This window comes from Sitodiplosis mosellana, unplaced genomic scaffold, assembly GCF_009176505.1.
Source record: "Sitodiplosis mosellana isolate CC-2019 unplaced genomic scaffold, AAFC_SMos_1.0 Smas_scaffold_6162, whole genome shotgun sequence".
Lineage (NCBI taxonomy): Eukaryota > Metazoa > Arthropoda > Insecta > Diptera > Cecidomyiidae > Sitodiplosis > Sitodiplosis mosellana.
The window spans coordinates 2,289,819-2,302,120 of record NW_022601403.1 but is presented as its reverse complement, the minus strand read 5'-3'; the positions used below and the strand labels follow the sequence as shown (position 1 = coordinate 2,302,120).

At 37.7% G+C, this 12,302-nt stretch overlaps 2 protein-coding genes across 2 annotated transcripts; both read left to right on the top strand.

The window, feature by feature from the left end:
* Positions 1-1,110: 1,110 nt before the first annotated feature.
* On the top strand, positions 1,111-4,923 carry LOC129574303 (polycomb protein esc-like). Its single transcript, XM_055456105.1, has 5 exons — positions 1,111-1,356; positions 1,472-1,626; positions 2,324-2,498; positions 2,886-3,428; positions 4,011-4,923. The coding sequence occupies exons 1-5, from the start codon at positions 1,327-1,329 to the stop codon at positions 4,362-4,364; spliced, it is 1,257 nt and encodes a 418-aa protein (XP_055312080.1). The 5' UTR covers positions 1,111-1,326; the 3' UTR covers positions 4,365-4,923.
* A 5,691-nt stretch (positions 4,924-10,614) lies between these two features.
* LOC129574450 (zinc finger protein with KRAB and SCAN domains 8-like) lies at positions 10,615-12,283 on the top strand. The gene is made up of 2 exons (XM_055456502.1): positions 10,615-10,742; positions 11,029-12,283. The coding sequence occupies exon 2, from the start codon at positions 11,042-11,044 to the stop codon at positions 12,281-12,283; it is 1,242 nt and encodes a 413-aa protein (XP_055312477.1). The 5' UTR covers positions 10,615-10,742; positions 11,029-11,041.
* Positions 12,284-12,302: the final 19 nt, after the last annotated feature.

Here is a 12,302-nt window from a genome sequence, read left to right as displayed (position 1 = left end):
CTTCGATTGATTTTAATGTCTTTTCACATTTACGGGCGAATCTCAAAATTTTATACACAAAATTGTATAATTCATGCGAATAAATTAATAAATAAATGGAAAATGTCTTACTCTTACGTTTGTCGTCGATTTTTTCTGCTGGAAATACTTTTTTGTCGCGTAACTTTCAATATGTCTGCCTCACGCGGCGGCTGATAGAACAATCTAGAACAACGTACAACACATTCATCAGCATTAAAGCTGAAAGTCACACATGCGCAAGCATGCTGTTTGTGTTGGTGTGTTTCGTTGAGTTCTCAACTACCCAAAGTGACACTATATGTCGATCAGTAGCTCTCTTTTGAGCAAATCCAGAGCTCAATTCAAAAATATCAGTTGAACTCATGCACAATTTGTCTGTTTTAAATTCAAATTTGTTTGAAAAAATCTTTTGAAACTAAACGAGAAAAAAATTTACTTATTTTCGTATAATTATTCTGCGATTCGAATTGAAAATGATTGATAACTGCGCAACAGATTAAACTTGATTAAAGAGGTAAAACTTTAAATTCAATTGCTAATTTCTATTGTCACTTGTCCGAAGTAAATGAGTTTTACAAAATATTTATTGAGCCATTGCAAAGAAATAGAATGGCTGAAGATTGAAGGAAATGGCAACGACAAAATTGTTAATTCCTGCATTCCGCATGAGAGAAACAACTGGTCGATCAAGCAATAATAAATTTATTCGTTGGGTTTATGTTGGCATGTAAACACATTTGCAACAAAGAATTGTGCCTATCTGGCGACAGCGCATTGAAATTTTCATAGTCATCAATCGAAAAAAAATGATGTTTGATTGTGACTTTTCTTTCTTCCACTTCGATTTAGCGAACACAAAATACGCATTTTTTCTCCAGAGCATCGAAATGTCAATTAGTTTGGAGTCAAATTTCATGCGACGACTTATTGGCAGCACAATACGTTGACGAAGCGAGGTGTGCGTGTATGTTTATCAGTGATACACTGTATGACTCACAGCCAAATCGAACGGATTGAAGTATTAGTGCGATATTCATCGATAGTTAATATGATTTCAAAGCGTGTGACAAGTGTTTACGGTGAATGGCTACGTTAAGACATGCATAAATTCTTGCCGTTGTTCTCTCTTTCGCACTCTCACACCGTTGCACACCCTTCGCCCGCTTGAATGTATTGTGTTCTCTCGTTGACTTTCCCACGCTAATTCGTCACAAGCAACACAGCGCACGGTACTTTGCCTCAGTCTATTTATGTTTTGTTTCAGATAAACACCACAAACAGAAGAAATAATCGCGCGCGTCAATCATGTCAAACGTCAAACAACACGAAGAAAATGTAATTGCGATTTTTCAATATTTTTTGCTCGAAATTAATCAGTGTTCAATGCAATAACAGTGACAAGTGATTGTTCTTTTCTCAATTTAATGCAAACTTTGTGGAATTGTTTCAGATGGATAACGAAGTTGGTTCAGTGAAAGATTTCGATCAGTTCGCTGGGAATAGAGTTTGCCAATCGTCACCGAACCAGTCGGAATTGTCGGTTATCTCGATCAGCTCAAACGATTCGGGCGTCTCGTTCGACGACAACTTGAAGTATAAATTAAGGTATGGACATTTTTGTTTACATTTTTCTTTTGAAAATGAGTGAGAAAAATTAACCGAACAGAGAGAAAAGAGAATGAAAATTGAAAAGAAGGGAAAAAACTCTTCGTTTTTTTTCCAGTTCAACACCTTCTGAGGGTGAAAAGTAAAAAGTGTGATTTAATTTAAAGAAAAAAAAAACATTTTGTGATCGAAAAAGGCATTCTTCTGATGAAGTAAATGTCCAATTGACATTGTCTATCGTTGAGGTGTCAATGAATAATTTCTGACACGACAGACACCATCATTGTGTCTTTGAAATTCTACGCATCACAAGAGACAAATGCAAAACATCATCAAGAAAAGTGATTCAGCCAGATGTGAACTAAGTGCTTCACGCGTCTATTCAAAGGGAAAATTCATACGGAAAGAGCACTTGGCACAATGCACATTGCACATACACTTGTTATTTGGGTTGTGTTCTACCAATTTTCGTGAGCATCCATTGAACATCATTCGTCTTTGTCAAAATGTTCAATGCTTCATTTCCACACAAAATGTTCAGTGTTGTTTATAGTTCAGTGTTGTTTTGACAGCATGATTCTTTTTCAATTAAGCCATAATTTTTCTTTCTTTTCCCCCTGAAAATATATCTCAATCCCAATCGATTTTTGATGTGACAAATGTTCTTATCCAATTTTCTGTTCTCTTTTTATTACAGTTCGTTCCTAAAATTCAAAAAAGATACACCGAAAATGTGGTCAGTGGAATTTAACCACTTTCTGAAGCCGGGCCAGCCGAATATCTTTGCCTTGGTTGGCGGACAATGGTTTTCTATATATGAATCAACGGCAAATGGACAAATCAAACAGCTGATGTACTATAAAGATCCAGACGTAAGGATTTATTTTGATATTTTTAGCCATTTTTTCTACTTATTTGCACTGGTTTTTTGGCTTTACGTTGGCCAGATTTGGTATTTTTCATTTCTTTTGGACTTTTTTTCGAGAAAAAAATCAAAATTTTCTTGGAAAAAAAATTCGAAATTCAAACAGAAAAAAACTGAACTTTGTTTTAGAAAAACGATTTGTGTTAGAAAAAGGTCCGAATTTGGTTCAAAACATCCGATTTTTTTTTTTAAAATTCCAAATTTTCAATCACTTTTTCTTTGAAAAATTCAAATCCGAATGCAAAAAATGTAAAAGAATTAATTTTTTGTTCCAATTGTTCAAACTAACAACAAAAATCCACTTTCTAATTGAGTTTCATGTGTTGAATTTTAGGCCAAAGAGGATTTTTACACGTGCTGTTGGTCGGTGACTGGGTCGGGCAAAAGATCGATATTGGTAACGGCCGGTGTACGTGGTATCATTCGAATTATTGAGCCACAAAGTCCAAATGCCAAACCGGAGCATTTGATTGGTCATGGTGGAGCGTTAAATCAGCTCAAAGTGTCACCAAGAAAGCCATTTTTGTTGGCATCGGCCAGCAAGGACCATTCGATTCGTCTATGGAACATTGAAACCAAAGCATGCATTGCCACGTTTCACGCCATCGAAGCACATCGCGATGAAGTGGTTTCGATTGATTTCAATCGTGATTGCACACGGCTCGTGTCGGGCGGTCTCGATCACATGATCGCCATTTGGGACTTAACTGTTCCGGAAATCGCCAACACCATCGAAAAAAGCAAACGCTATAACGTGAATCTGTCTTCACAGGCCATCAAAACGGCGTATCATCCATTTCCAATGTTTTCAACACGAAGCCTTCACTCGAACTATATCGATTGCGTACAATGGCACAACGAATTCATCATTTCAAAGGTAAGTTGAGAGTTTTTTAAATTTTTTGGATTTTTTTGCGGCTTGGAAGGAAAAGATTCATTTTTATAGCATTCTCTTCATTATCAGGGGATTTCCGATAGAATTGTATGGTTAAGTAAAAGGCAGTTGGAATAGTATACATTTATATGGAACATTGAATTTTCGATAATCCAACTGAGAATTTGGGTAAAATTGAATGCATGGCCATTCCATCGAAGTCCAAATATTAATTTAAAATGCAGGATTTTTCACTGCAAAATAGAAGATGTCAAGTAGAATTGGTACTGCTTTTCTTGCACCTAGCATCACCTTATCACATTGTGAAAAGCTATCGTCAGTGCCAGGCTTGCAAGTCATTAATGCAACTCATGTGCATCACAATAATTGGTTTAGTTTACGGCACTTAAGACTATACTTTTTTTTTCTTCTAATATTTCCATTCATTGAATGTTTTAAGCCACATCAGCTAATTCAAAAGAGCCGCTAAAGAAAAATTCCACCCAAATTTCCAAATTTTCTCCCTATTTCCATTCAATTCTAATTCCATTTTCAATATTTTCTCATTTCCAACCTCTATTTCAGTCCAATTTAGACGATTTATACTGTTGGAAACCGGGTTTGCTGCCGTGCGATCAAAGAACTGGGGCACATTCACGCAACGCCTTCACAAAAATTGCCAAATTCAACGTGGAAAATTGCATTTATTATTTTACACGTTTCACAACCAGCTATGATGGGTCTGTTTTAGCATTGGGCAATGCCAACGGCACAGTTCGCCTATGGAATCTTGATTGCATTGATCCAACGGATATTCCCAACGTAACGCTGCATCATTTCAAACGCACCCAGAACATTCGAGATTTGAGCTTTTCCCGTTGTGGTCGCGATCTGGTCTTCTACTGCGATGACGGCACCGTTTGGCTCTATCAACGCTGAACAAAAACAAATGGAGCTGGATTCATCAAAACGCTGAACAACTTGTCATCGAATGCATGAAATAACAGCAGTTTCATTTAAAATAAAACTTTAATTGATTTGCAATTAGTTCAAGTTTTGAATATTAAGCAGCTACGATTCACTGATACCTCATCAAATGAGTTCTAAAGTTAAACTCATGAAAATAACAACAAAAACAAAGAAAAAAACATATGTAGAGAAAAAAAAATTCGCATAAAAAAAACAAAAAAAAGACGGTCCAGAAGCGATATTGGAGAAATTTTATCGAAATCGCTATATTACCGCGCAAAAGGAACCCTTTTTCTACCTCAAAAATGTAATTCAATGTGACTTTATGTTCATATCACCAAAAAATGTTAAATTTCTAGAACTAAGCCCAACATATTGAAGCATGCTTCATGTGCACATTCAAAAGAAACTCATAAGAACTGCGTTCAAAACGATATTTAATAAGAAAATTAGTTGAACTAAATCACTGAACAACCAAAATGAAACAAAAAATGTGAAAAAATTCTAAATAAATGTCCTTATGAGAATAGATCATTTGCTAATCTTCTGGCTTGCATTGATTACTTTCGGAGCGGAAAATTCCAAGTGTGAAGAGATTTCCGCTGTTCGTCATGTGTCATTGTGGATAAATGGTGTATCGTTGCTGTGGTGATACGTGATATATGGTCGATAAATCAAGTGTAGTGACCGACCGGTGTGTAATTTTGAATTGCATGGATTTCATTTCACACTGATACATCCACACACACACTCACACACTTGGTGCGTCGTATCCGTGCCTGGATCAACTGCTTTGAAATGTTTCGTGATTTTGTGTCCATTTCGGTGCACAAGGACTCGGACTTATGCGTATGGAGGATAAGTGTGAATGGCGACGCTAAAACGATTCGTTTCATTAGTGAAAATCCACTTGAATACTCAAAGTGAGTGAAAATCCGTGGAAAAACCGAGTGATTGGAAAGTCATCAGAGGAAATGTCGAATGGAATTGGGTTTTTCATGCACGCACAGTTCAAGAGTACGGGATGAGCGCGCGTTCGCACATTTTCCGCTCTATCACCGATGACCAACTCGATTATTGAGCCAAACGACAATCGAAATTGTATGTAAAAGGGAAGTAGAGAGAGAGAGAGAGAGGTAGGCAGATAGAGAACGAGAGAGTCGGAGAGAACGAGAGAGATAGGAAGAGACATAGAGTGTAGTAGAAAGAGAAAGAGACAGATTGACTCGGGATGAGAGTGATAGGATTGAATAACAGTGAACGAGACACAAAGCAACAGAGACCAAATGAAGAGAACGGGAAAAAGATGCGTTTTGTTTCAACCGTGTGTTGTATGCTTTGCAATGACGGGCAGTGCACAGGAAAATAGATTATTATCATGGTGGACATTCATAATAAACGCACGGCCCAAGCATTCTGGATTGGTAAAAAGATTCAATTGCATTTGATATAGATGAGTGTGTTTGGTATTTGGTACGTGTTGATGTGTGTGTATGAAAGACCACTTCGGCCATCCGAAATGTGTGCACATCAAGCGAGGCAAATATTGACACACGTTTTCGTGTTGTTTCGTGCAACGTGTTGAGGGCTGAAGTATCCAATGCGCATCCGATTGCCTGTACCCGGTGTGTGTTGCAATCTCTCAATTGATTTAAATATACCGACCATTTCCGGCAACAAACACTTGCCACCACGACGACGGCGAGAAATTAAATTCCAATTGCCGCCACAGACACACACACACACACGCACACACACAAAGTGGTTCGTTTATTTTTTTACAGCAAGAATTCCATGTATGTGGCGTGTATTTCAATGGGCCACTAAACGAAATTCGAATCGGAAACATACATTCAAAATGATGCCACTGTCGCCGTCGTCATCGTTGTCGTTGTAAAATTTACATTTCAACTGTTGTGCATCAAGGTGTTGATTTTCAAGCTCGTCTCATTTTCGCACGTATATGATGTCGTTTCAGTTTTTGAGGTTTGTCATCTGAACAGCGACCCATTGCTGCAATGAACGCTGAACATTCACTGACAGAAGCAGAAAAAAAGCACATACACCCCTGTGACGACCAAGAAACTGGTCGATGTGACGATGATTTATATCATGACTACGTGAAGCATTTGGACGACTAGAGTCGTACAGAGACAGAGACCAAGCCAACAACACGTTGCCAAAACGATGATCACAAACCGGAAAGTCATTTAATTGTGATTTAAAAGCTTGTGCAAAAGATATAGCACATTTAATGGACAGAGACAGAGACAGAGAGAGAGAGTGAGAGAAACGGGAAATGACGATACAAATCCGACCCAACCCCAGCGCTGTATACACACAGAGACCCACAACGCACATCGACAAACAAGTGCGATGGCAACCATCCTCCATAACGGACGATTGAAATCGTTTCTCTGGACTGCCATCGGCTAAGATGCGACCGGGTTTGTTGTTGTTTTCTTTATTCATTGTTTCGATGCAATAAACCGATGCTGTGAATGAAATTCGTCATTTAATTTCAAGCGAAATGCTGGCCGGCGCGACAATAGATCGCTTTGAAATTGTGTGCCGCCGTGACTCATGGCACAGTCTACACACAATTTGTGAACAAGGATTTTTCAGTTATTCTGAATTCAATCAACGGCATGAAAGAATAAATCTGGTAAACGAGGACTTTGGAAATTCGTTTTTAATGTTTTCCCATCCTTTTTTCTCTTGGCCGATTGCCGTTTGTGTTCCAGTTGCAACACAGTTTGAAATTCGAACGCAGCTAAATTCAATTTGAAATTCGAATCCAAGTGCATTTCAATTTCGGATGGTTAATTTTAATGGTGTGTAAGTGTTGGCTTTCAATTGATTTGAAATAGTGAAAAATTCACTTAGCAGCCACGTTGCCTCTTTGATATAATCCCTCTTCGGTTCTTATATCCAGATATCGATGTCCATATGGAAGATTAAGAAAAGTATATTGGTATGAAAAATCCATAGAGACGAGTCATTCGGCCTTAATTTATACCCAACTATAGCATAGAGAAAGATTGAAGAAATATTTATTTTTATTACGAATTAAGTCTAAATGAATATATTTGTATATAGCCCAGGGGCCAATCGATACACATTGTGCCAAGATCATGTGTTGATTTACACATTTAACGGGCAAAGTGTGTAAATTATGTCTCTATATCGCTGTCTGTTTGACTCTCTCCGTCTCTCTTGGTTATTCTCTTTCTCTTTCTCTGTCTCTCGAATGAAAGAAAATATAAATGGGTATACTTTTCTTTGTCTATCGCACACACAAACACTACTACACACGCTGACTATTCGAAACACAAAAAATCCATTTAATCTATTTATTTTTGTGATACGGTCGCGCATTCTAAACTTATTATTTCTGCTCACTTTCTTAAAAACTCAATCATCATCGCAGAAAATGAGCGACAGTGTGCAGAGCACTAAAAATCAGTGGACGCATTTTGAAATGAGCGACAATAAATTAAAGAAACGTGACAAACTCTTTATACCGTCTTTATAGCTCGTTGACACACTGCCGCATTTCTCATATTTCATTCAGCTGTGTGATTCATTTATTAAACGCTTCATATTTGCTTTCTGATTGTCTTTTTCGGTGTGTCTTTTCTATTTCTACCTATATTTGATGCTTCTTTCTCTCTCCTCTCTGTGTTTTTCTGTCTTTGTTTCTAAGTGCGTTTGTCTCATTTTATTCTATTTTCCATCTATCTTCCTATCTCTACCATGCTTCCCTCTTTCTTTCCTTCTTTCTTTCTCACACCGGTTAACTCTCTCGCACTGATTCCCTCTCGCATACCTATTTATTTTCATACACGGAATAAAGCTAGGGCATGCCTTTTCTCTTTCTCACTCGCTCCAATGCGATGTGTATGTTGTCCATTCACGCATTATTTTGTTTCGCAATGTACACAATTGTCCATTGGGATTATGTGCGAATCTCATCTTTTTACCAAATTCAACCGCTTGTGAGTGCAACTGGTGTATTTGCAAAGCAGCAGACAAAAAGAGTGACTGCGCTGCGAAAATCGTTTGAATAGTCTCAAGTTGAAGATGAAATTTGCTCATAAAATTCAATTTTCGCTTTTATTTGATTTCTTTTGAGTTTGCTTGCGCGTCGCTAGAAACTTTTGCCATAGATGTGGAAAATCCATTTGTTGCCATTTTATTCAATGTTGTTGCGGATTTTTTTTCTTCATTGTTGTTGTTGCAACTTGAACATCAGTGTGAAATGCGTCGATGGAAGAAGTCGGAGAGAAGTTTGAAAATGGGAGTAAGAGGGTGTGGGATTTACACACTGTGTGAAAGAGGGAAAGAGAGAAAAATAGAATAGCAAAAAGATGAGAAAGACTAAAGAGAGGAAGGAAGATAGGGCAGGAGATAGAGAGGGACAGGAAAAGTGAACGATGAACACGAAAAAGAAAACCAAAATCGCATCGACGGAGGGATTGAATGCAGCACAAATGCAAAGCGCACGCGAAACTTAAGCGTTTTCGCTCGCGCTCACTCCCTTCTCTTCTGTCTCACTTTCTCTTTATTCCGTTGCCGTTTGTACAATCACATTTGAAGATTAGAAAACTGTTTACGTTTATTGTCGGAAAATTAACTGTGGCTCAAGCGCGTTGTTTGTGTTCTCTGGCAAAATTCAAAGTCTGGTGTCAAGTTGGAAACAACAAGCCACCACTACACCTGATTAGCTTTTATTTACTTTTCCCACTCCCCATCGCCCTATTCCACCGACGAGACCAATGTGCTAATGCCTTTTAACATTTAATCTAGAAGAAAATCAGAGCAAAACACTTTCGCATTAATAACACATTATTATCAATGGAGATTTAAAAGACCAAAGACGATGAACATTTATTCAATTCTACGAATTTTTAGTCAAGCTATTATTGTGCTACGTGTGTTTATAGAAATACTTCGAAGAAGACGACGACGACGACGACGACGACACCAACGTTTGCCAAGAGTTAATCCCTTGACTAAGCGAGCACATTCGGAATACGGATTTGCACCATAAACGACACAACAGCAAGCCAACCGTTAGAAAATGAACTAACAACCGACTCAAAGATTGAATCTCAATACGACGCCACAATTTTTATTTTTTTTATTATTCATGGTTTTTGAGCTCCACTTCTTCCGTTGCTTAATTAATAAAATACGGAAATTTTCGGTAAACAATTTTCATCACACATTTCAACAGGTAGCCCAACGCCCAAAATTTATTTACTACTAATCTGCGTGTTGAACGGAAAGACAGCCAAAATGATTTATCTATGGAGCTCTACGTTCTGCTTGAACGGCTGAAAAAAATACAAAAGGAAATACCTATTTTCTCCAACTTTTCATTTTCTCATTACAATCAATAGAAAATGCAGAAATCCGTTGCTTATCCTTATCAATTGTAATAAAGCTTTTCGATGACATAGCATTTGCATTCGGCTCAATTATATTTTGAACAATTTGGCAACGTGTAAAGCATTCAGTATTCCGTTTTTTTGTTTTTAAATTTTTTTTCTTCTGAAAGTCAGAAATTACTTTTGACCCAAAGCAATGTATCAAATATAGAATAATAGAGTATAGTAGTACTTATATACCTAACTAAGACAAATTTGTCCGCAGTGTGATTCAAAATAATAGGGAATATTAGTATTTTATTTTTTATAGTCGAATCAAACCTCCAGTATTTTTACCAAAAAGTAGAACATTTCATGATAAACATCCAGATATTTGTTTGTTTTATGCACTGACCAATTATTCTGTTTTCGGAGCCAAAATACTACGTTCAACGTAAGAAAAATGCAAGTTTTTATATGCAAATTGAAACATCCCAATGTTCAACCAGATGTGTGCAAGGTCAAAAATCTTAGATGGGATCTAAAAATGTTGTCATTTTGTCAATATGTGTTGGAAAAAAAGCGAAGACCCAAAAAAAGGTACTCACTTTAAAAATCGATTCTATCTAGTGTAAACTAGAAACACGTCTGTGTTCAACTGTCATTCCGACTGGAATTCAAGTTTGCAACTTACATTTCGAAACAGAGTTCACTATCAGAAGGATTTTTTATAATTGATTGTTGGCAATAGTGCAACGATGTCGTATTGGAATGAAAACAGACAGAGCCGAATGTCAATCGTCAGTGAGAAACACACACAACTGAATGTCACGTCACATTTAGTTGACGTTCAACTTCTGTGTTAATTGTTGCGCACTAGAAACGAAAACGTCTTTTGGTCGGTCAATTGTAGGAGAAATTAGCAAGCAAACAGTTTTGTTCACATTTTACACGAACAGTCGGACACACAATATTTGTAAGTAATAATTTTTTTAACACCAATGCCATAAAATTCACGGCAAAAAGAATTTTGTGATGGTAAATTGGATGTTTTCAATGAATCGGTAAATTTCTGTAAAAAAAAACATATTGCTAGATTGTACATTGTACGTTTTGTGCGATTACGTCATAGCATTGACATTGCTTTGTTTTTCTCTCCTTTGACATTTCATTTTTCTTTGCATCAGGCTGATGCCATCATGTTCTGAATAAAAAAAAATCTCCTGTCTGATTTCATTTCTTCTTCTTCGTATTTTTGACAGACTGGCATTGGTTATGGATATGGATCCAGGCGAAGGTACTTCGGATGGTCGTATAAGGCGTAAAGCAAACAACAACGAAATGAAAATCAAACAAGAGCCAAACATCAAGGAAGAACCGTCGGATGGCAGTGCATTTGTTTGGGTTACACGTTCAGATGCAAGATTCACAGAGCATGCAGAAACTGCGACATTGAAATTCGAATCGGTGGATGAATCTGCTCCAGATTTTGTTCTCGACTTTGATTCGAATGTTGTAAAAGAGGAAGTGAAGTGTGACGAAGAGAAGCCAGATAAAGGAAAAGATTTATCAGCAGATTCAGGCTCGAATGGAAATGATTCGAATGCTCGTGGCGGTCGAGGTGGTGAACCAATGGTCGAACCAAACGTCACTTGCAAGAGACTCAACCCAATTGGCAAAGGGAAAAAGCGTGAAGGATCAAAAAAGCAAAACAAACGGAAGATACCGAGGAATAAGGTGGCGAAGAAACGAACGGAGCAAAAGTGTCATGTGTGCGGTTATGTTACATTGCACAAAGGGAATCTCACCAAACATATTCGTATTCACACAGGCGAAAGGCCATACAAATGTAATGAATGTTCGAAAAGCTTCGCACAAAAAAGTGACTTGATTCGGCACAAGAAAATCCACAGCGGAGAAAAACGATTCGAATGCTCCGTTTGTTCCAAATCATTTGCACGGAAACGCCATTTGAATGTTCACTTGCGAACTCATGTCGACGATCTTCCCCTTTCTTGTTTGAAATGTGGTCAACGATTTGCTGAAGAAGAGGTCAAACAATCGCATGAAAATCGATGCAAACATCGTCGATACGAATGTTATCTCTGCGAATACAAATGTTTTGCCAAAACTCACCTGAAACACCACATGCAAGCAAAACACACCGGCGACCATCGATACGAATGTGAAATATGTGGAAAGATATTCAACCAGAATGGTAGCTTCAATAGACATTTGGCCGTTCATCGTGATCAATTCCCATTCAAATGCAACAAGTGTCGCCGAGGATTAACAAGACAAGAGGACAAAGCGGCACATGAGAAGATCTGTCGTTATCGCCTGAATCAGTGTCACATTTGCAATGTTTTCAAGCTAAATACAACCAATCTACGATATCACATGCGAGTGAATCACACGGGGGAGAAGCCGTTCCATTGCAATTGGTGCGCCAAGTCTTTTGTTCAAAAACGCGATGCTGAAAAGCACACGAGGCGTATTCACCATTCTAAAATATAATAAAGCGAACACTTGAATT

Coding starts and splice junctions, on each gene's coding strand:
- LOC129574303 (XM_055456105.1), top strand. CDS start 1,327: ATGTCAAACGTCAAACAACACGAAGAAAAT. Junction 2,499..2,885: donor TGTACTATAAAGATCCAGAC/GTAAGGATTTAT, acceptor GTTGAATTTTAG/GCCAAAGAGGATTTTTACAC. Junction 3,429..4,010: donor ACGAATTCATCATTTCAAAG/GTAAGTTGAGAG, acceptor CCTCTATTTCAG/TCCAATTTAGACGATTTATA.
- LOC129574450 (XM_055456502.1), top strand. CDS start 11,042: ATGGATATGGATCCAGGCGAAGGTACTTCGGATGGTCGTATAAGGCGT.